The sequence below is a fragment of the Chlamydotis macqueenii genome, chromosome 14 (genome assembly GCF_036417535.1).
Source record: "Chlamydotis macqueenii isolate bChlMac1 chromosome 14, bChlMac1.mat, whole genome shotgun sequence".
Lineage (NCBI taxonomy): Eukaryota > Metazoa > Chordata > Aves > Otidiformes > Otididae > Chlamydotis > Chlamydotis macqueenii.
Genome location: NC_141569.1, coordinates 20,011,414 through 20,035,446, shown reverse-complemented (window position 1 = coordinate 20,035,446; position 24,033 = coordinate 20,011,414). Strand labels below are relative to the sequence as shown.

Below are 24,033 nucleotides of genomic sequence, written 5' to 3'. Positions count from 1 at the left end.
CCACAATATCCCAGCGAGAGTGGTAAGTGCTGTTATTCTCCTTTTATGGATGGCAAAATGAGATACAGAGAGGTTAATAGCAAGTCTAATTGGACAATAATTACCCACTTACCACACTGGAAATTAAGAAATAATCCTCCCATTGTCATTACATCAGCAGAACAAGGAGAGCGCAGCGTTCACGTCCTCCCTCTCCCACCATTTAGCCAAACAGCTTACACGCAAATGAAAGCATGGGGAGTGCAAGAGCAGATAAATAAATTGTTCTCTTTTTTTGTGTAATATCTATTCTCCATCACTGAGCCACTTTGGGATAGAAGAAAATTATTAAATTTCCTCTGAAATCTATTAGGAGATTATTTAAAACTAAGTCAAGCTCCATTTGTAAAATGTATCTTTTTGGAAAAGAAATGGAAGAAATGGGATTTAATTACCACTGTGCCCTGGCTGCACTTAATTTTTCTGAGGAGGGGAAAAAAGCGTAGCAAAAAATTTTCCAGCTTAGGAAAGACACTGGGAAAGCCAGGAATTGCAGAATTCCCCTGTGACAGGTATGTTTACGGCTGAGGGGGGCTGCCCTCCCCCATCTCCTGCACTTTAACCCAGGTTTTGGATCAGACAGATACCACTCGTGTGGATGCGCTGGGTGATGCCCGGTTTGAGCGTTTGCCTGTGCGTATGCCGTAGGCACGCAGGGACCTGCTGCCGCTCGTTCCTTTCCCAGGGTTGGTGTCAGCACGGTTGTGTGAACCCACGAAGAGGTGACGCGAACCTTTGGGACATCCCTGGTCCCGTTGTCCCCTTTCAAAACCAGCTGCAGGAGCGTGGAGAGCAGGGAGGATTGGGCTGTGCTGCGCCTGCCAGCTGCTGTCTTCAACAGCCGTGCCGAGACCCTTGGGTTGGGCGTGTTGAAGGGGTATTGCACTCTGACAGGTAACACCAGGTCTGTGCTCTTATCTGAGACCCTAAAGGAGTGACAGTAACTTCCAAAACCGCCATGCAGAACACGAATGTCACAGTAATGGTTATTCTGCCCGCCCCAGAGAGAAGGCTGCTGGGCTGCTCCCACGTTAAACTGGTTCCCACCGCGTTCACGGCACCCTCCTGTGTCGGTACCCACACACGGTACGTGTGGGTGCACCGGGTCACGCTGGTGTTTAACCAACACGCAGAAGGCTATCTATAACAGCGTTAATTACCTGGGTCTGAACAGTGACACCGAGTATAAACTGAATGGAATCGCTTTATCCCTTCTATCCACACAAGACGAGAGAAGCCGGACCAAACACAACGGTTTGGGCAACGGCAGCTGCGTGGTAAGGGAGCGTGCCTGCCCTGTGCTTAGTTCTCAGTGGCAGTGCTTTCTTAATTCTGCTTTTCTTAATGTTTGCTTGCTCTTCTACCAGGCAAATAAGACCATTGCACCAGTGACAGTCACTGTATTAATTTAATATTCTGAATATTAGGTCTCCAGTGACTCAATTCAGAACAAAATTTTTTCTTTCGTGTCAGCATTTGAAAAGCTGTTTTGATATATGGTAGAACTCAAATTTCTGTTATGAATGAAAGAATATTATAAGATACACTGGAGAAAATGTTTTCTTTCATTTTGGGTTAGCATTTCTATTTAAGACATCTTTTTGTTTCTGGTTTTTAAACCACAACACCCATTTGGAAGATGGCACTTAAAAATCAGTTTCTAATGAGAAGCGCAGATTTAAGATATCCCATGGGAAATGAGAAATCCAGCTTGAATTTTTATTTCAGTGGGTGAGTGTAGAGGCTTTTGCACATCACAAATGTGAGGCAGGCCCAGCCTCCGCAGAGGGGAAGGCACTCCAGTAAATCGTTCAGTCATTTGAAGGTGATGGGACAGCAAAACAGTCTTAATGATTTCTTCAGTGACTCCACTTAATCCATAATGGGATAGAGTGGAGGAGCCTGGGCTGGTGCACATCTGGCCCTTTAATGGACTGCAGCGGAGTGGCAGGGACCGCGTCTTCTGCTGGGGTTCGCCTCTCAAGCCATTACCTGTCCGTACCGCTCTGGCAGGCTCCCAGGCCGGGCCGTAACCATCCCGCACAGGCAGCAATGAACGACTGCCCCTGCAGCTTCGATTTCCGGTGTGGCATGACAAAACCAAAGCGCTGGGATAACATTGCCCACATAGTCCTGCTTCTGTTGGTGTTTCGTGATCAGTACTGCGTAAGGTAGTGTGGAATGAGAGTTACGAAATCCAGAAGTAGTATACTAGTATTTTCCAGATTTTTAAAAAAAAAAATCTCTAACATCCAGTGTAAAATCCTCATCTTTAGCTGTGCATTCTGTAGCACAAATGTTACTTTTGATTAAATTCTATGAAGGCAACCAATAAATCTGAAAAAAAATCCATTATTTGCAATTAAATTCTGTAGAACTGTTCCGTAAGTACACAAATCGTGAGCTCAGAAAGGAGATCAGCCTTTTGATGCATCATTTTTTGATGTGAGTGCTCCTCCTAATAAAAAATGATAGCAAACAAAAATAGATTTTCTGTCATGGGGGGAATTGTTCTTCTTCTTAATGCACTCCAAAAAAACTCTGTAAAGCATCATCTGCTCTTTAAATACATGTTATGGAACATCAATGGAAGTCGATATGTTTTGTCAATGAGTAAAATATTAAAGTAATGATCTGACCTGTTTCTTATTTAGCTATTGATTCTGCCTCTCTCTTGTTTTGTTTTCCTGAAAAAAAACAAAGTTAGGGATTTAGTTTAAAAATCAGCTACAGCAGCTCAGGTTTGAAGGGACCTCAGAAGATCATCTGGTCCAGTCTTTCATGGGAAAGGGAGCCTAGATGAGATTCTCTAGCACCCTGACCAGCTGCATCTTGAAAGCGTCCAGCTGGGGACCGCACCACGTCCCTGGGGACATTCTTCCAGTGACTGATTGTTCTCAAGGTAAAAAAAAAAATATATTTCTTAAATTGAGATTAAATTTCTCCCGGTACAGCTTGTACCCATCGCCCCTTGTCTTCTACATGTGGCCACGTGGTTTTCTTTTCTAAAAATAAAGTGGCAGGGGATGAAATGTTTAAAAGCTGTTTCAGCTATCTTGATCCAAGTGATTATCCCGACTCTCTGAGCCAAGAGCTAACAGCAGCGTTTATGCTGGTCGGCTGTAAACAACAGTGTGCTCCTATTTATCAAATTACTCTGCTGCTGCCTGAAGGTCAGGATGAAAAACTCTGAGCACCTGAGATAAGGGGGAACCAATGCCAGTGCCTCCCAGTGCCCTGCCTAAAACTCAGGCAGCCGCCCTGGCTTTCCTCCGTGGACCTTCTCCCCTCCTCATGGTGCATTAGAAGACATACTTTGTATTGAAATTGGATTTCTGACGGGTCTGTTTAGCTGAAGAAAAGGTTACCTCGCTGTAGCTTTGTGTGGGTCTGCTGCTGTGCCGAGGCTGTGTGGCTGGGAGACGTGGTTTCTGCAGGTGGTGGGTGGCTGGCCGTGTTCTTGTCCCACACTGAGACACGTCTGTCCTCTTGCGTTGGCATTAGGACACCTGTGCACAGCCATCCCGCGGGGTAAGGCTGGAGTCAGTGGATGGGAGTGTTGCCTGAGCCTGAAGGTACTGGCACGGGGAGCAGGGTGGGGCGCGGTGGGGGCATCGCCGTGCCGTGCCAGCCCATGGCCACTGCCCCACCACGGCTGTGGCCGCTGTGCTTCCGCTCTGCGGTCGGAGGGGTTCTGTCCAAAGGCTGTTCCTGTTCTGATGGGTGAATTAAACTATTCTTAAACTGACTTACGTGAATCAATCTGTTCAATATGGTGCTGGAAAGGTAGGGCATTCTACTTACTTCGTTTGCATTGATGTTGCTTTTCATGGGAAAACGGTAGTTCTGGTGTATAGATTTTAATTAAGACTGAAAATAGCCTCTCACAAGATACAAGTAGGAATGGATGGAAAAATTCATTTTGGTATGAGTCTGAACTGCCTGTTGCATAACTCAGATGATTGAAAATTGAACTGGGCATTGAAGACACTAGATTAAATAAACAATAGAGTATTTTAAGCTATATTTAGTGCTGCTGTGAGTAAATTAAATAAGTGCCTGGCACAGAAGTGAAAGGAAGGGAAGCAATGTCGCACCTTCAGCCCTGCTTCCGAAGGCTGACCTGTATGTTTCAGCACTAAATGGCTTAACCTGACGCGCCGTTTGAAATGCTGCTCAATTTTAATCGGTGCTGCCTGGGGAACCAGCGTTCCCGTGGTAATAAGCTGTTACCCGCTGCCCTCAATTATTCTTTGGTTACCGAGAACAGTTCAACAGTCTGAAAATGCGGCCAGCCCCAAAGAGGGAGGGGGAAAACGAAAGTCCATGAGTGGCAAAAAGAAGTTTGACCAAATAGTGTTTCCCTGGAAACATTCCAGGCCACGTTTGATGGGGCTCTGAGCAACCTGATCTGGTTGGAGATGTCCCTGCTCCGTGCAGGGGGTTTGGACTGGGTGGGCTTTAACGGTCCCTTCCCACCCAAAACGTTCTATGATTCTGTTCTGTGTTTCTAAGATTGAAAGGCTCAGATGGGCTGAGCGGCACTGTGGGCAGCCTGTCTCTGGTCACCAGTGCTGCTGCTGCCCCAGGACACAAAGGATGTTCTCGCCACAGGAGCGGGGACAGTAATCCTCTATGATGCTCGTAGAGGTGGCTTCGCACAGGATTGCCCTCTGTGCTGGGGGAAGAGTCTTCTGAAGGCAGTGCTGGGAGAAACAGGCTTGGAAGCATCTGACAAAATGTGCCTTTCTAATAAATATTGAAAGACACGCTTCCCAGAATTTGGGACTATTAGTTCTGGCGCTGGTTCAAGCCTGTCTCTGAGTGATTGATTTCTTTATTTCTGCTCTCTCCTGCCAGCCACTGGGAATGTGATTGAGTTAAATCTGGAGAACCTTAAAAGCACAGTGAATTTTATCAGGGAAGGGAAGGAGGGTGCTGGGGTGGAGGAGGACTTGGGGTGGCGGGGCAGGATGGTGTTTCACCCTGTGCATTTGGCCAGGTCCTGCAGAACAAAGCAATCTCGACAGTCAGTCTGATTTCATCTGCCCATGTCAAGGAGGCTGGGTTGGGGTGTGAGGGATGGGATTGTTGACCCAAGGGGCTCTATGCAGGGGCATCTCCACCAGTGCTTGGTGGCTGATCATCAGCTGAGTCTCTACTGGTATTAGTTGGTTCCTGCCACTGAACTTCAGAAACCCATTTTCTGTTTTTATGAGAGAAGGTGGTGTAGAGCGAGCCAGCAGTTTCTGGCAGGGTCTTTTTGTATCCTTAAACTGGGTTAAGCTGTATGTAACTGCGTGTATTTCTTGCTCATTCTTTCCCCCTTAGACCATTGGGCTCAGGTGGCCCAACGGAAGGCTCCCCTCTGCTGAGTGCTGGGGCGGAAAAGATGATGATCTGATGCTGAGGATAACGATCAAGATGTGCAGGTGGCACAGTGGTCAATCGGTATTTACCGCATTGTCTCTGTGTTTCAGTTACGGAATTTAAAATTCAAATCGCTCTTGTAGTAAGCTCAACATCGCAGTAGAAGGCAGCGAGGACAAGTGACTCCAGGCAGCATTTCCTCCCTTCTGCCAAGAATCCCAGTGTAAAAGCAGGTGCCACGGCAGTGGCTGTGCGAAGAGGATGAGTTGCACTTGGCAAAGCACAAAATTCCTCAGAAGGAGAAAAGAATCACAAGCATCCAAAATGCCACCAGGGAAAGCTGGAAAAGCACTGTTTTCTTTCAGATCAAGACAATTTTACTAGCATTTTTCAAATAGCTCACATGTTGGATTGCTGTTCCTCCTTGTTTCCCTCAGAAAGGACACGCTGCCACCCGGCACTATCGGCGCTGGCGCAGGGAGCATTATCTTGCTTCGCAGCCTGCACTGCATTTTCCTGGAGCAGATAAGTTGAAGAGGGTTAGTGACTCTGTTATTTACATATGTAATGTTTTTGTTTCCTCTGCATGTCCTTTGTCACAGGATTTAACCACCTCGGTAATTGCAGATGACGGCTGTTGGCTGACGTTGGTGTCCAGACGAGGAAGGCTGAGTGGTGGGTAATTCAGCACAGAAACGTTTCCTTACGGGCAATGTGCAATTAAGTTCCCAAGCTGTGAAAGCATTTGGAAAAACTGCACTGAACTCACTTTAAATGATGGTTATCTCCCAAAAAATTACTAACAATCCTTTTTTGCTTATTGAAAGTTGTATTATTTTACATACTGGGATTGTTTACCTCACAAGAATGATAAATATTTTTTGGCTGATTTTCAATATTTATTTGGGTCAGGTCTTTCAGCCAAGCAAAACCCCTGTGCAGCACAGGGTGTGATTTTTTTCGGTTAACCATTCTCTTCCTGAGACAGGCGGCGTCACAGAGCACAGCAGCCTGCCAGCGCCCGTCCCAGGAGCGCTCTGCCATCCCGGACTTGCTCCAGAAGCGTGGAAACAAATTCAGGCAGACGTCACTGAGGTTCTCCAGAAGCACCCTGTGGACAGGAGGGGTAAGGGCACGGTTACCGTTCAGGGGGATTTGGACTCGTTCCCATCTGCTGTCAAGGTAAACCATCTCCTAACCTCGCGGAAACTGTTACATCTCCAGCAGAAACAGCGTGTGCAGTGAGGGAAACCAGTGCATGGAAGGAAAATAGCTTTCAATTTTACACTCAGTTTTAATTGCTCACTTCAGTTAATCTCTTCTGTTTGATATGTACCCGATGGCTGGTTTAGCCTGTTTTTTTAACAAAGGGTTGAGCATTGGGTAACATCTTTTACAAATATGATTAAGGAAGGGCACACAATCAAGATGACTGACTAATGCTGCACTGCTCGGCTGATAGAGCAGAAAAGAGAATAAATGTTAAATGTGATTTAATATACAACCCATTTTCAGTGTATGGCATCCCAATACATGAAGAAATTTTGCTTGCTTCTAGCCAGGAAAACGTCCCATTCGTATTGCTTGGAAAAAATAATTGCGCTGCCTGTGCTTATGTACACACCTGCAGCTTGCTAGGAACAGGCTGACTTTCCCCCATTCACTTACACGGATCTTTCAGGAATTCCTGTTATTTCCAGATCAGCACTCCTGTACCTGTTGGGGGGACATTCGCGGGCCCTCGTACCCTTGCAAGAGCCCAACCAGAATGATGCAAGACCAAAATATTTCTCCTTCCCGGTCACATCAATAACTACCTATATTGACGGGAAAAAACATGTGTTAAACACACAGGCACTTGAATCGAGATCCTTCTTGCGCTTCTCCTGCGAGCGCGGGTGCAGCAGAACAGACGTGGGGCTGGCGAGGCGCTCTCTGCGCTGAGCGCCGCGCCGCCCGCGCCCCGCTCCATCTGCCAGCCCGCTCGCCCGGCAGCTGCCGTGCGGGGAGGATGGAACCAGCACTCAAACCTTGGGTGTGAGCTCCACGGCCGCACACAAGACCCGTTCTGCATCGCGAGGAGGGACAGGGAGCCCACCAGCACCGCTCCTCTCGGGCGGGCAGCACACGACCCGGGCTCTGCCTTCAGGGTCACGCGGGCCAGTTGAGCACCTCCCTGAAATCCGCTCCCAAAGCCACGGGTGGAATCCTGAGCGGGGCAGGCAACCTTCCCGTACTGCCCTGTGAACGTTGTCCTGAAAAACAGCCGCGTAAGGATGTGCAAATGGGAATTTAGCCCTCCCACGTTCTAAAATAATTTAAGAAAACTTAAAATAAGTTGCTGCCAATCCTGGATGAAAGGAAAGATAACAGAAAAGTTTGTCCTAATCAGTTTATTCTCCCAGGAAAAAGTAGAAAAAGAGAAGAGGTTTTCCTATACAAGCGGAGCTATTCTTTCTTTCAATGTAAGCTGATAAAGCACCTGGAATTACAGTGACACTTATTACAAAGAGCCCAGTTAAATCTTCCAGGTGTGTCTCCAGCGCACCAAGCCCTGCGGGACGAGGACACCCGGCACCACCCTTGGCTGTGACCGCAGCGCTCGTCTCCCCAGATGTGACCTGTGTGGAGGAGAGCTGTGAGCACAAGGCAGCTGATAAGGTTTACCCGCGGCTGTACTGTTTGCGAGTTTTGCTGGCAATTACTGGAGTGAGATAAAAGCGTTCCAGGAAGAGAGGAGCAGGGGAAAAAAAAAAAAAAAACAACCTCCAGATATGCAGAGGAGTATCTTAGTTTTGCAGATTCACACAGCGTTGATCAAAATGCCACCTGCACTCCCTGGCTGGCACCCTGGGTTATCCAGCTTCCCTGGGCTCACAGGACGCATAAAATCGATGTTTATTGAAGCCGTCAGCAGCTCGTGGTTCGAGGAGGCGTAAGAAGTGCAGTATGGGATATATGTGATATATGTCTAGTGCCTGTTCACAACCGATTGTCTGAGAGCAAAAGAGGAGAAGGATCCGTTTCATCATAGTAACCATTCTGAATTTTTGACCCGGTAAGTGGAGTCTCAAAGTGTTCAGAAGAAGTCCAGATGCTATCTGGCACCTCTCAGGGCTGTGCAGGTCCTTGGAGCGTATTCGGGAAGGCTGGGCGTGCTGAGCGAGGGCGGATCGTCGTGCAGCGTAAGCCAAGGCGCTAACCTGCGCGGCGTGCTATGAGGAGGTACCGGGGCGGGAGGAGGCTGAGCCACGGCCGCGCAGAGGTGGCTGAGGAGGGGGACAGTCACCAAATAGTTGTCACATGAAATATCGCTGTGATGTGGAACTTGGTCAAGGCTTTTTCCAAAACACTCGTCTGAAGTTAGCTTGGGTACACGCTCGCTGTTTGACGTTTGGGTGCTGATCCCAGGATCCCTCCACATTCAGAGAAAAATTGACATAAAAGTGTCTGTCAGAGCTCCTGGTGAGAAAGCCGGGGCTGCGATCCCAGGGCAGGGAGCAGGCGGCGAGGGCGGAGTTCCCTCTGCCCCCTCTCCTCCAGCACCTGCCTCTGCTCATGGGATGGGCTGCGCACTCAGGAAATATGTAGGTTCAATTTGAATTTATTTTCTGTAATTGCTAACAACAATTTCTAATCAGAATGATGTCTGCTGACGGATGATAGTAGTCCCCAGAACTGAAATGGATACTTACCGAAATCTTTAGTTCAGTCCTTATTGAAATGTCAGTGGCTGCCAGTTTTAAATACGCATTCTTAATGGTGAAAATTGTTGTTATATGAATTACAACCAAGTCCTAATATGCCCAACTTAGAACAAAACCTATTGGAAAATACATTTCAAGCTATTGCTTGGATGCCAGCCTAATACATCTTAACTGCAGTCATTGCTTTCTGCAAACAGAGTCGCTCACACCAGAAACACTTCACTGAATTTTAGGAGGGGAAAAAATGGAAACAAAGAACAGGCCTCTCTTCACACTATTTTCATTTCAGAGCACATCGAATCCTGTTTTTATAACTTATTAATGACGAATTGATCTCAGGAGATATTAACTCTGTATTTACAGAGTGTTCAGGCGTGCTGGGGGCTGTTTTCCATGTACCAGCTGCTCTGCGCTGGTTTAAGTACACAGATGTTCCTGTTAGCATAACATTCCCGTTCCATGCCCTTCTTATCTGCATCCTCCAAACGCACAAAGCCACCACGGCAGAGGAGATCCGTGCATCCCTCTCCCCCAGGACCTCTCCTGGGCTGACCTTGGCAGCTCAGCGCAGCTTGCGCATCCCGCCGCGCCTCTCCGGTCCCCTCTCGGGTACCTGCCACCCCGGTGACAGGAGCTGTGATCCCTGCGGGACAGGCCGTGGCGGTGGGGATGGCGAGGTGGGGCACGTTGCAGCCCGTACGGTGAGGGTGCGTGGGCTGGAGGCCCAACAGCCCTTGGGTTGCACGTAAACGACTAAAAACGGAGAAGACGCTCTGCATGGCTTGGTTTCGGTGCACTTCCTTGGGTTCGGGTGGTTACCGCTGCTGTGCGCTCCTTTGCGGTGATTTTTTTCGGCTCTGCTCTTGCCCTTGCTTTGTATTTTCGAGGCACGAGCTGTAACGGGAAGTAGCGTTAGCAGTCTTTGAACCAAAGGAGCTGTGGATAATGACAGCAAATTGGTGTCTGGCTCCGTGAATTGTGTGTTACAGAAATGTCTGAATCACAGTTCAGAACTGGAAAGGTCAGATCTAGACCTGCAGTGACTTCTCCGGCGTGTTTTAATGTTGCGGAGAGGTCTCACCACCTCTTGGTGACAAAGAACAGAGGCCTCGTTACAGCTTCTCTGAATCATCTCGGAATACTCCCAGGCTCTAACGGTAATAATCTAAGGCAAAAAAGTTCATACAAATTTTCTTTCCTTATTGGATATTCTAAAATACACTTTATATTGCTAATCACAATGAAAATTACAGCAATTATGACACAGTTATAAAGCAAATATTGTCGCAGGCACATAAAGCCCTTTTACAAAGCAGCTATTCTCTCCAGGTAGCAGAGGTGCAAGAAGAACCTTCAGCTCCTCATTTTCAGTTTTCCATTTCAAGTTCTACATTGCTTCCCAGAGAAAAAAAAAAAATCTTTGATTATTTCAGTCTACCCAGGAACAGGAATTTTATTAAATTTCATTGGGAAAGTTCCATTCATTTGATCTCAGCCTCCGAAACTCACCACAATTCCATGCTATGACTATTTTAGACCAATATATTTTTTTTTTCAATTTGACCTTCCACTATGCTTTGTGGCTGTTAGAGAGCTTCGGTCCACAGCAATTTTCTCACTGGGATGTTCTATATGTATGATTTTCCACATATGTATATTTGTTCTTCATTTTTTCTTGCAGCAACTTTGAGCGATGCCTCACAGCATTTGGCGCCTGCGTTTTAATACCTCGTGGTTTTAGGCTGTGTGGTTTCAGTAACTGGAAGCTTTACTGGAGAGATCAGGACTGCACGAGGAACACGGAAAGAGGCTGTTTGGTGGCTCCTCGCTCCCCTGTAAGAAACATCCAGCTCCCCAGCAGAAATACGAAGTAATGACAACAACAGACCTGGAAATAACTTCAAAGTCAAACTGGTGTCTTGTGAAAGATGAGGAAAATGTTACAAAGAAAATATCAAAGGCTCAAGCAGGATTTTCCTAGGCACTTTGCTCCTTGCCACCCCCTGCAGAAGCAATCACGGCTAATGGGAACATTAGTACAGCCGGACTGCGGATCACTAGAGTCCCCGGAGCAAATAACACCCAGCACCCGAGCATCACCCGCGCTGGGCTCCCAACCGCCCCCCTCTGCCACGGAAATGAGGAGAAGGGTTGTAAACAGCAGAGAGAAAATTTTTGCCTTGTGACTGCAAATAAGCACCCAGCAGAGCTGTTAAAAGTTGCTTGCTGAAGAGAAAAATATGATTCTTCCAGTTTTATGGGCCGTGTTCAGATAGCTCTTACTCCTGCGCCATAAATCCCATTTTCACATAGATTAAACGGAAAGCCGCCATGGGCTCTGCTGAAGAGTGCCCTGGGCTGCCATGCCTCTGCTGAGTGGCGTGCACTGAACCAGTCCTTCTCACGCTCATGTGTGGCTTCGCAGGGCAGGGGCATCCTCCGCTGCGGTGGTTGCCAGCGACGCCGCAACACTTGCCGTGCTGGACGTTTGGCTTTACGGCAGTGCTTCGCGCCCCGCGTGTGAGAAATAGCATGAATGCCACCGTCAATGCTCATGGTGGGTCGCGGTTCTTGCATAAATGTTTGGATCATTTTTGTAAATTTTAAAACTAAATTTAATTTAAAAAACCAAAGGTTATTATAGAGTTTAAGCTAAAAATGCATGGCCAGAGGTGGCTTGAGCAATATCTCATTCCCTGGAAGAAGGCTCGCAGAAGTGGCTGCAATGGGGTACGGTCACTGCAGTGTCCAAGGGCGCGCGAGGGGAATGCAGGTAAATGAGTCTCAAGCGTGTGAGTGGTGTTTCTCATCCATGGAGAGTCCTCGTGCGCTGGTGGCAGCAGCTCTCATAAGCGCTCGAGTTCAATGGTTGTGGCAAAGCTGGAGATGCTCCCAGGAGCTGATGGCTACCCTCGTGGGGAACGGCTGCTTTGCAAAAAGTGGTTTTTCCAGGTGTAATGGTAAACGCTGGTTCCCTTCTCAAAAACCACGGTGTCCCGATTGATGTCTCAAGCACTCTGATGTTTGCCGACATCGCCGTAAGTGTGAATAACAGAGCTTGGATCCTACTGATTTGCAAGAACCTAGGAACGCTGTGAATATGAAGTGCGCTGTGCAGGGGACCGTGGTGCTACATAAAGGATGCTGTGTGCTGTGATTAATGCTAAATGGAAAGAAATGCTGCTGACTGTGGCGTGTTTTGAATAAACACCCCGAGTTTGCTGACGCAGCAAGAGGCAGCCTGAGGTTGCTCCTCGCTGTGTTTAGATCACAGGAAAAGATCCAATCCTTACCAATGTACGTAAGATATCGCATCACGTGTGGGGTGGCACCTCAGTCGCTTAGGTGTCAACATTTGTATTTTTTTCTTAATTTTGTTTTTATCCTTTCAGTCTTTGCAGATGCTTGAGAAACGTGGCAGGATGTACGTGTGCACCCACTGACGGCCGATCGAGAGATTTCTCCGAAGGCATGGTCCTGCTCGCGTTGCAGTCGGTGTGAATTCTGTCCTTTACTGGTTCAACAGGAACAGCGTTGGGTTTATTTCTTGTTCTGCATTCCTGGCGCTGTTTGCTTCTGGTCAGCATGTGTTCCTGTTCATGATGACAGTTTTATACCGGTTTGGTTTTGGGCTGATTGCTGGTCCGTGTTTTGTGGGGTGCAGGTACACCTCGGAGCATTCACCTGTATACATGGTTCAGCATTCAAACTGCTTTGAGGGAGGGCTTAAAAAAGGCATCTTGGTTTTTATTGTTCACATCTGCACGCTGAAATTAATCTCACGCTAATGTGAAGAACAAACTCCCATGCACGTTAAAATCACTGGGTCTGGGGGACTTGCTGTGAAGCGGGTGTTGGCCCAGGATGGCCGTGCCCTTCTCTTAGCCCGTCCCACAGCCGGCGTCTCTGAGGGACCCGTTCCTGGCTTTGCTCCCGAGACCCCGGCCGGGCCGACCCGGGGCGAGCCGTGCTCCGATCGAAAGCCCTGCGGAGCACGGCCTGTGTGCCTGCTGCTCTGTGCCCTGCGGTTCCCGCTGAACGCTAAACGTGTTTTGTTAAACTGAGAGCGAGCTTGGATGCTTTGGGCTTGAATCGCCTGTGAAAATGGGGAGCTAAAAATAAACCTATAGAGATTCCTGGAAGCAGCACTAGGCCGTGGGTGGAAGAGATGGGCAGGACGTTTGTGAGATGTCAACTCTTTTCTCACTCAGTTGGGTTTAAAAATTTACATTCCAAAAATTTTCCTGAAACAGTATTCAGCATTACGAACTTGAGTTCATGATCAGAGCATCACATTTAGATGTTATCGCGCTGTAATTTTATCCGGGTTTCTCCTTGGAACTTTTTTAAACCACAAGTGAGCAACAATTTCTAAAATGTAAAGTCATTTGAAATCATGAAGTATTTTTTCCAAAAAATGAGAGATGCAAGAGACTTGTCAAAGCTACACATTCATCACGCTAGTCACGCTAGTCACAGCCTGCTGAGCTGCTGTTGCCCAATAACAAAATGGTGGTTTTTTTTTTTTTTTTTTTTTTTGCAAAAGTGAGTGGTGAGCAGAGGGTGAGCGAGCTGGCGCTGGGTGCCCCGCGTTTCCCTCGTCCCTGAGGAAGCTCCCGCAGCGTAACCCACAGATCAGGAATTACTCTGCCAGGTAGAGGCCAGCTCTGCAGCAGGACATCTGCCAGACAAATGACTGTGCTAATGAAGCAAGTGCTTTAATGAGTTCTTGGCATCCTCGTCTCACACGCGTGGGGCGGCAGGCGCGCGGGGGCTGTGGGGGGCTGCCGACGGGCTGGTCTCTATGGTTTTATTCAGGTAACAATTTCAGCTGGATATTGATAATGGAATCAAATTTGTGCGGGGACGGTAGCGAAAGTTGTGTTTTATTGCAGTGCCACAGAGGAGGCAGAATGCTTCTATAAATGTTTTATGCTGCCTAGATCGCAGTTCAGTACCGGGACTAAAAAAGAAGTGCAGCAGTAAAACCTTCTGCGGCCGCACTGCGTTCTCCTCGCCCGCCTCCGTGCCTACTCCAGTTCTTCCCTTCCCACCCGTCCCAGGTCCCAGCGCCGTCTCCCAAGCAGATTTAACCGTTTCCGCCCGTCTGCCATCCCCTCTCTCGCTGTTAGGGCCTGCGCTGCTGAACACGACACGTGTATTTTGGTAATTGCAGTGAAAGCTGCTTATTAGCGTACGCGGTGATTGCCAGGCTGGTGTCAGATGGGTTCCTGGCAGCCCAAGCGCAGGCCGCCGGCGATGAGGTGGCCTCATGCAAGTTTGATGAAGCACAAGGTAAGGGGAAATACAATGCAGGGAGGCGGTCAGCAAAATCGCTAATTAATTAAATAAGAGAGAATAACTTTGATTTCGGTGAGGGAGCGTTACCTTTCTGGAAACGCACCGAAGCGCCGGTTCAGCCAAGAAGTGACACGGGAGCTTGCGTTTCGGCGCATCTGCAGAAAGACGAAAGTCTCATCTCGCGGGTGACGGGACGATTCATTTCAAATGGGACAGGGGCCGCGCGCTTGGGTGGCACCTGGGTGAGTGAATTACAGACAAAGTCCCGGCGTCTGTAGCGAGCACCGCGGCCTTTCATCTCTGAATGGCAGAGAGCATCGCTGAGGTGTTGACAATAATTGATATTTGTAGTTCCCCGCAAGACCTTTAGTCTATTGCCACAAAATACTCTGCAAAGTGGTAAGCCTAACCGTTATTTTTTTTTTTTTTTGAGTGAAGAAACTGAGAACGACAGAAAGGCAAAGGGTCCGCCTGTCTCCTCCCGGTTCTGGGTGAGCGTCTCCAGGCAGGGAGGTCGCGGCGTGGTGCCAGCGCTGTCCCTGTGGAAGTGCTCTGCTCTGCGCTGGCTTTGCTGTTTGTCTCGTTCCGGACCGGCCAACCCTCGCTCCCAGCCGCTGTGCCCCAAAGGCGCGGACAGACCTGGCTGCGCCCGCCTCCGCCGCGTCGCCGAAGCGGTTAATTTGTTGTAAAAGACTGCTGTTCCCGTGAGTTACTGGCTGACTGCTGCCAGCTGAGTAGAGAAGTGATTTAATTTTCCCGTTTAAGCATGGCAGCTGTGTGTGTGGGAGGGCTGTGAGGGAAAAGGAGGGGTTGTTGTTGTTTTTAAGGTGACCAAAATCTGGCCCACCAGATTTAATCTAACCTACTTCCAGCCTGCTGAAGGCTGACACGAGGCTGCTGCCACAGGGGGGACGTGCAGCGGGGCGTGGGTGATGTGGGCGCGTGGCAGGGGTCCCATGGCCCTGGGCCCGTGCTGGAGTGCAAGGAGCCTCGAGGGCGATGCGGGGACCCTGCTCAAGGTCTCCCCAAAGCCCTGTCCCCGCTCTCTCTTGCTGTAGGACCGGCAGCAGTAGGACAGGCTCGGGCGCTGCCTTTGGCAAAACCCCTCTTTGTGACCTGCTCCTCCCGGCGCAATCCCCGCGACGTGCAGCCGCGCCTCTCCCACGCTGCGGCGGATTTACAGGTGGTTTGTTTGACTTAGCGTGTCTGGCTTTAGCATTCTCTCGTATGTTGTCAAAGTCAGAGCCCTGGCTTGAGCTTGGCCTAAAAGGTGAAAAGCTGTAATAAAAAAATCAAGTGTTAGTAAGCTTTTTCACTTCCCACTGTGGGTGCAGACAAGACCTGAACGATGCCAGCAGGAGCTGGAGGAGAGCTAGATTTTATTTTTTTGTCCTTTTCTTTCTGTTCTCCTTCAACAAGAACAACAACCAGTTGTAGCTCGGGATGTAGGCTTTGGTAATCGAAAGGATAATTTGGCACCAGAAATACCCGAAGACAATGTGTCATGTTAACCAAAAACCTGTGATGAAAGGACAGCACAGTCTGTTGTTTATAATTACTCCTACCTTGAACTATGGATGCTAACGGCATCCCAAACAGCGATTTCCGCCCCGGCGCAGTCAGCCATCGCAATGCGCAGCACAGCAGGAGCAGAACTGCTCGCTGCCAGCCCCGTCCCCGCCGCCGCGTCCCCTACGTGCGCACCGCCCCGCTCCTCGGCACGCACCGGCCTCTCCTGCGCGGCCCGTCCCCTGTTCAAACGGCCGGCGCCACGCCGTGCCCAGGGCAGCGGTCGGACCCCGTCGCTCCGAGGAAAAGCGGCTCAAGGTGTTTCCGTTCTAGGTCTGTAACCCTCACTCAGGAATCTCAAATTCAGTGTTACTGGTTACAGCTGATTAATAGAAAGAAGAAACCAGTGATCAAGCATCTCCCAGTGGAAGAAGCGTGATGTACTTTGAATTTTTCTGCACAGAACACGATCTTCAAAAGTATTTTTTTCCTTTACACTTGAAAATTACAGTTTCTGCTTTTGAGTTACTGGATGAGGAAACAAGAAGCAGCATTCGTGTGAGGACTGAAAGCGAGATGTCTCTACAACGTACAAGTGAAAATTCATCACAAACATAATGCAACACCAAAGAATGCAAATGTACAGACACGGGTAAATGGCAAAGAGAGAAAGTGAGTATTTAGTGGGAAATGACACAGCAAGGTGCCTGCACACTTCAGATGAGAACCACATCAATTCGTTTCAGAGCCAGTTTGTTCCTATATTTTGATAACAGTGCTACTTCGCCTGGTAACGGTGGAATTGGTTCTGAAAGCCTGCGCCATCCTCACGGAAAACACGAGTGGACGGCGGTGCAGCGATGGCACGAGAGGGTAACCTGGTCTGGAACTGCTGGGAGAGACGCAGAGCCCCGGTTTGTGCTGGTGGTTTAAAGTACGACGTGAGGCCATGGATCTGGAGATCTGCAGCTTGCTCCCCTCCACCGGAGACGTCCTGGAGCAGGACACGGAGCCTTCCCCGCTCCCTCATTGTGTTCCGGTGGTGAGTGCTCAGCCGCCTCAGCTCGTGGCTAAAAGGGGAGATGGCGTTAAGGCTGGCTTTGTTCCAGTCATTGAAAATCGCCGTGGGTAGTATAAGCTCCACGGCCAGAGTCCATTTGTTTTGAATCACGTGGTGCCAAACACCGCACCGAGCACGGGTGAGTGGTAACGTCCTGTGTCAGCACGCGCACCGTGACCCTCCCGAGCCAGACCCCTGCGCTCCGTGCTGGGAAGGTCCTGGGAGGGCCTTTGAACGCCTCTCGGTGATGCAAGGGTTGGGAATGCGCTCTGGTTTTTTTCCTTTCCTTAAATCGGTACAGGAGCTGCTATTGTACAACTGCAATGCCAAAAAGCGTCCATCGGAGGTTTGAGGTGTTTAGTTTTCTCTGCCCCTTTAACCTCTGGTTTTGCAAATTAAAATAAGTTTTCCAATCAGATTCAATTTCTACTTCAAACAAACAGCATTTATGCTGGGGTGAAACGCTTCGAACCGCTCAGAAATTGAGCAGTAAATCAATGGCGGCTTCAGAACCAGTTAGCGATGCTGAGGAGCCGAAGTGAAGTCCCGGGTTGATGGGAAGGTTTTCAGAATGACATAGACATCGAAATCGCGCCTCTTCAGTTCAGATCTCTGGATGATTGCCCCTGGGAATCTGATCCTTCCCCGCCTGGCTCAGAGGATCGACAAACCCCCACGAGAAGGCAGCTGTGCCTTGTGCGCTGAGACTCCCCGCTCAGCGGCTGTTTAAGCATGCTCCAGATTTTCCAGCACCAGATAAAATCCCACGGACAGCTCGTCTCCGTGCCTGATATGAAACACTTGCTTACCTGCCTGGTTTTAGACAGAAGTAAACCCTCCTTTTGCTTATTCATGAGTAATATAATTACACAGAAACAGAACACGTGGGATCTGTCCTCCGGGTGCTCTGAGAGCCAGCTCCCAGCCCCAGGAAAGCGGAATTTTTGGGGCTGGAGATATACGAGGAGATGCACAGTTGGTAATCAGGAGTAAATGAAGCATTAAGAAGGAACCAGCTGCTCGGCAAGCAGAACCGCGCTGTCCGTGAGGAGTGAGGCTGCGCCCCAGGCAGCAGAGGCTTTTCTGTTCCTTCTCTCTTTTTTTTTTTTGGCTCTGCCTTGCAGCACTTGTGGGCAAACGAGAGCGGAGAAATGACAGAGGGACATGGGTCTCAGTCTGGAGGGCTGTGTATGACGTGTAGGTTTCCCGGTGGAGAAAGCACTGCAGGGTATCTTTATGTATTTTTATGGTAAAAGGCCGTTGAGCAAAGATTAACTCCTCCGGAGCAGTAACGCGGCGTGGAAAGGCATCGTTATATTTGGCAAGTGCTGCTTTCTGTCGGCAGCAACCTGTTATTTGACTTCAGTTATTTATTTCTGCCAAATGAAGGGTACTTTCCACATGTTACATTTCAGAAGCGTTAACCCGAGCAATGGGATATATTTCAGCGGATGCAGGGGCTATTTCCTGTTCTGCCTGTCTCTTTACTACATGCTGCCCCTCGCTCCATCCCTTTCCCTATTGAAGCTTCCTTGGGGTGGCTGACACCCCGTATCTGTAGATACTTGTTTCCTTTCAGTACCTCACTGGGGAGCGGGATATGGAAATGCTCCAATTAATCACCTACCATTTTTTGCAAGCACACTGGAATGAGGTGGCAGTGCTCATGCAAAGGAAATCTTTCCCATGACCACACTTAATTTTGCTGAATATTCTCATTGCTGTTGCATCCTGACTCTCCTGTACCTGGTGGCTCAGTCTTCTCCTGTCACTTAATGAATCCTTCTTCCTTATGCTGGTCCTGAAATGCCATCATCTGCACTGGCTCAACACATCTGGTTTGTGATCAGTCTGCCCCGTGCCTGAGCTCTGAGCCCATTTAAAAAGCCTCAGCAGCCTGGGACTTCCTACAAGGTTTTCCATTTCCTTTTCTTATTTACCGTAGAAAATTGCTGATGGGAGGAAAAAAAACAAGTTCCCCTTCTGCTCATGGAAAATACATCAGAAACTGAATACAGCTGCAAGGAATAGCTGAGGTCCAGCTGGCTAGAATAGGAAGGCAGAAACAAAAAGAGGAAGATGAGCGTGAGAGCATCTGGATTTCAGTCCCAAGACATCGGTGTAATAGTGAGGCACTGAAACACCCGACCCACCCTGTCCTTGTTCGCCCTGGTGCATGTGGGCCCCTGCTGAAAGAGGGCTGGAGGGAGAATGAGCAGGGGTTGTACAGAATATTAGCTGATGTCAGGTTGTCATCCAGAAACCTCTTCCCTGTGGTATCTTCTCTCCTCCCTCGCCGACTGGGGTTGCTCCGAAATGCCCTCTCTGCTGCCCCATGGCAAAGCTCTGGCGGCTTCACAACGAAATAGGGACCAGCAAGTCTGGGTTCTTCTGGAGTCAGGGGATGCTGGAGCAGCTTTCCATCCTGCTCAGCCTGTCTCTGGGACCTTGGCAAGTCTCCTCATGAGGCTCTGTTCCTCATCTGTGAGGGGCCAGTCCCACCTCGCCTCCTTCTGCCGTGGGTGGAAACGCACTCAGGAGCTGCAGCTGCTCGTATGTCACGCAGCGCAATGGTATTCTATTGAAGTTTGCTGCCCTGAAATACTTGGAGGTGACTTAAAAAGCAAATACATGGTGTTTTTATGGTTGGATGTGTTTATCACTCGATCAGAGCAGTATCTCACAACACGAGTGACAGTTACAAAAGCACTTGGAGCTGATTTGACAGTAAATGGTTTGTGGCTATTCTCTATTTCTTCCCCTCGTATTTTAAACTCTGGAGCTGTGTCATCATTATTTATGAGCATCTGAACGCCAGCATCGCGCACAGAACCGTGCCGGTAAGGGGGACAAGGCGGTGCCTCACCCAGGAAGCGCAGGTCCGGACAGGACGCGCGGCAGGATGCTGCTCCGGGAGCGCGGGCAATCCCAGCTGCTCCCAGTATCCATCCTGGGGCAGGATTCTGTCGGACACCCTGTGAGAAGGAAGGATGCAGGACCTGGTGAAATACGATAGCTCACTTTCAAGCACTGTAAATTTTCAGGTGGGCAGAACTGAATGGATTGCCTTTTACCCCAAAATGTAATTTCTGTGTTACAGAAGAGCAGCGTTTGGAAAGGGCTTTAACCCGGGCCAACTGCGCGTGCAGCCTCCGACCGAAGCAGTGCCTCATGGGGTGTGAAGGCAGCAATAAATTCTGTATTGGCACTGAAAAAAAATGTAATATCTGCTGCATTTTCCTCTGTGTAGGAGGGTATTTACTGCAAGACAATCTGCTGCCAATTCTGAATAATTCAAGTAGCCAAAGGCACTTCTAGATACAGGCATATGCACCTCAGATCCGCATCCCTTCTTGCGATGCGCTCCGTCAGCTCTGGTACCCACCCAACCCTCCTCCTCTTTGTGAGGACGTGGCACACGTCTGTTAAATTATGGAGCTTTGCCTTCTTCAGCCTGTCATTAGGTTGCCTTTGCTTTTACCCCAGAGTGCCAATTAAAAAAAGAACCCTGTGCAATCCCGCATGAAAGCAAACACGGGAGCCTTGTCACGAACCGCTCCCTTTCCGTGTCGCCGTGCACACCGGGCGTGACTGCTCCTGCTCGTTGGAAGTAACGGAAGCAGGTGCTGTGGTAATACCGATAAGTTCTTACGGAAACGCTGTCTGATCTGCTCACGAGGGATGCTGGAGCACTGTCTGTGGCCCGGCTCTCAAGCGCCCTCCATTCTTATGTGCGCTTTGCACATTGCCAGTGGAATATCGTATTACCCATAACTTGGTTTTTATATCCCAAAACGTCTGAAGAGAGACGTCAAGATCCCGTCTCTCCCCAGATCTTGCCAGGGAGTGCTGCTCTCTGAAAAGGAGCCTCTGCTCGAACAAGCTTAAAAGCAATAACCAAAGCAGCAGGTCTGAAAAGGCCAGCGGGCGGCTCGGAGGATGCCCTGCCTCCGGCGTGGGCTCCAGTCTGTGGGATTTGGCTCTGCCGGCACCGGGAGGGAGGAGCGCCTTGCCCCTGTTTATTTCTGCTGTTCCTGGGTTTTTCATGAGTGACATCAGCGGAGAGCATTTCTGACCGAAAATGGCCGGGGACAAAGCCTTCCGCCGGCGTCTCAGCCTTTGCGCGGCTGGCAGCTCCCTGCTCCATCTTGACATCCTGCGGCTGCAGTGGTCTGTACGCACTCACCAGCTCTTCTCAGCACATCGTTACAGGGCTATTAGCTGCCTGTGAGCGGCGTAACTGGGACAGGGGATTGTGTGTACACAATTTCCTCACCTTCCCCTGGACCTGCGGCACGTGTCCCCTGCCGGTGGCCATGGCTGCCTCCTCCCACAACATTGTTTTTCACTGGCGCTGGCGTCAGGCTGTATTATTTCTGCAGCTGGGCTGACTGGGCATAAAGACAGGAATAATGAAAGGTGGATATTGTAATGACTTTCCACATGAATTCATCCCAAATTTTGTGCAGAATGATGGATGACTTTATGAATAGGTTGCAATAAACCAGATACTCATTCAGTAAGAAACAATAGAGCCAGGTAGGTCTTAGTTCCATGACTCTCTTTCACTGAAACCTCAATGATCCAGGTATTTTTATTGCCTTTTTTTCTGTTGGCAGACTCAGAATCCAAAAGGAACCACTGCGAAGCCTCGGCCGACTTCTCTAAAGCACAAGGCAAAATCCTTCCCAGCCCAACCCACCGCGTATCGAATGATGTGCTGCAGAGCTGCAGGGTCTGATCGGGGCTGATCTGCCATCCTGGAGCACCAGGTGACACCATGTAATGTAAAGATACATTATTTTTTCATTAATAGGTTCAGTAAAAAAAAATAGAATAAGAATGTGAGGCCTGGGGACAGATGGACAATACCAAGAAGCATCCATTGCAGAGGGTTGAAGAGTGGCCCAGACGTGTGACAGTGTCCTGTCTTGTCTGCGTTTTGAGACCTTGTCCAGTGTATTGCTTTGTGGCAGCAGGATTCAAATATCTAACCACAGGTGTGGTTGTGACTTACCACCTGCGATGATGCCCTCTGGTCAGCCACGTACCGGAACGTGGATGAAAAAATAACAGTGCTTGCAGAGCAGTGGCTTCCAAACGGTCGTTTAGGTGTTTAAATGACTAGGTCTGGGAACCGCAGCAGGGAATGACATGCCAAGGTGCCTAGGAACAGCTGGTCCAAATATTTTTTTATGAAAACAGGGAAAATCTATTTCGGTAGAAATGTGGTTTTTTTCCTGGATAGATTTAACAGTTTTCTTTGAAGTGTTAGCAATAAAATTCAAAATTGCCATGGAGGAACCTGCAGTGTTTCACTAGGTTCTAGGTGGTCAGGCAGGTTCTACAGTTCTACGCCTTTTGGTTGTTTTTTTTTTTTTTTTTTTTTATCTCAGGGAGTTATTTGCTTATCATAGAGGAGCATGGAATTAAGACAGCATGGGTTGAGTCTGCGCTTGGTTTGCTCTTCTCTGCTTTCGCCTCGCCTTGCTCTTGTCTGCCCGGTACCGCCTGCCGTTACTGGCTCAGATCAAATATTCCAGAGCAGCCTTTGGGATGCAAGCGCTCTTCTCTTTGCTCCTACAGATGCCTACTGGTAGCTGGAGTAAGAAAGATTTATCCCTGCAAAAAACCAAAGCAGAGGTGAGATCTGTTCTGCCAGCGCGGTGATAAACCAGGAGAAACCGCGCTCCGTCCGCCAGACCTGGCTGGGCAGATCTCCGCGAGCTGTCACGGCTGACGCGCAGACCGGCGGCATCGCTGTGCCGTGTGGGCAGCAACGAGCCTGGGCGACGTTTCCCAGCATGGGGAAGAAAAATTCTCTTCCTTTCTCCGGTATTTTTTTGAGTATTAGCAACCATGGTAACTGGAACAGAAACGTAACCGGTGCGCCGTGCATTCAGCTTGGCACAATTATCTTTGCAGGACAGTCGCGTTAAAAATAAACATGATGCGCACCAGGTTCCCCATAGTTTCCAAACCCAAGTCCCTTGCACTTGCACCAAGGTGGGTGAGGACGTCCCAGCCAACTGCAGACAGAGGGAAGGGTACCTCGAGCTCCACATCGCTGCTTATCAGAGCAGCAACTAAATCATCACGCAAAAGCACGTGGAAGGAGGGAAGGAAGTTTTGGTATAGGAAGTACAAAAATTATCGGTTTTTTTTTTTTTTCTCTTGTCCTTTTTAGTAAATGTGGAAATCGAGGGAAAGGCATAGATTGCAAGCTCTTAACCAGTAAAGATTTTTGCAAGAGTCGTTTCTGCAAGTGTCTTACATTCCATGTATGGATCTGGGGTTTGTGCTTTTAATGGACTGACAAATGTGCAACAGCCCCAGATGGCTGTTGCTGCATTGCCTCACTACACAGATAAGAGGAATGCTTTCTTTTGATTGAGATCTTAAATCAATTGTTCCTTTACCCAGCATCTAGTGGTTATTATCCAAGGAGAAGATAAAGTTCAGATGGTGAATTGTTAATACTGCAAGAAAAATGTCTGTTGTGTCCTGCTTAAAGTTTCCTGTCTAGATGAAATACGTTCTCCTATAATACTTAAGATTGTGTGTAATCCATCAGAGTGCATATTTGATCAGCGGCCGTTTCGCTTGCTCTGTCAGCGCACCGTCAGGCTTTGCAGCGTAGTTCTGCGAAATCTGCCTGCCCCCGGCAGTGGCGGGGAGCTGAGCCTCGCTCCCTGGCCTGGCCTGGGCTCCTCCCGGCCGAGGGATGAGCCGCCAGAAAGCTGGCGAGATCCTGCCCAGCTGTTTGGGAAAGGAGCGAGCCATGCCGCAGCAGTTCCCCTTCTCCTGCCCCAAAATATCGGGAGCTGGAAAAAAAGCCCAAAGGGGTCACTTGCTCCATGCTTGCCCGTCCCTGCCATGTCCCATCAGCGACACGTGGAGCTGATGGAGAGCCGGAGCTGCAGGTCAGCCTGCAGGAAGGCTGCGGCCTGCAGCAGCGGGATGTCCTGCCAAGACCGTGCCCACCAAGGGCTTGCACCCGGAGAGAGAGTCCTGAGCCGTGCCACATCACGAGTCAGCATCGCTGCT

At 49.1% G+C, this 24,033-nt stretch overlaps 1 protein-coding gene across 1 annotated transcript; it reads left to right on the top strand.

The window, feature by feature from the left end:
• Window positions 1–997: 997 nt before the first annotated feature.
• Window positions 998–22,297, top strand: LOC147599019 (uncharacterized). The gene is made up of 10 exons (XM_086759250.1): window positions 998–1,125; window positions 1,214–1,316; window positions 2,053–2,205; window positions 5,371–5,490; window positions 5,808–5,948; window positions 6,398–6,591; window positions 12,509–12,611; window positions 14,856–14,908; window positions 15,476–15,600; window positions 21,606–22,297. The coding sequence occupies exons 1-10, from the start codon at window positions 998–1,000 to the stop codon at window positions 21,725–21,727; spliced, it is 1,242 nt and encodes a 413-aa protein (XP_086615376.1). The 3' UTR covers window positions 21,728–22,297.
• The last annotated feature ends 1,736 nt before the right edge of the window (window positions 22,298–24,033 follow it).

What these genes read in the sequence shown, in the direction of transcription:
- LOC147599019 (XM_086759250.1), top strand. Translation starts at nt 998, where the DNA reads ATGCAGAACACGAATGTCACAGTAATGGTTATTCTGCCCGCCCCAGAG. An exon ending in TGTTTCGTGATCAGTACTGC is followed by an intron (nt 2,206 to 5,370) that starts GTAAGGTAGTGT and finishes TTTCCCCCTTAG; the next exon opens with ACCATTGGGCTCAGGTGGCC. An exon ending in ACGCTGCGGCGGATTTACAG is followed by an intron (nt 15,601 to 21,605) that starts GTGGTTTGTTTG and finishes TTCTGTTGGCAG; the next exon opens with ACTCAGAATCCAAAAGGAAC.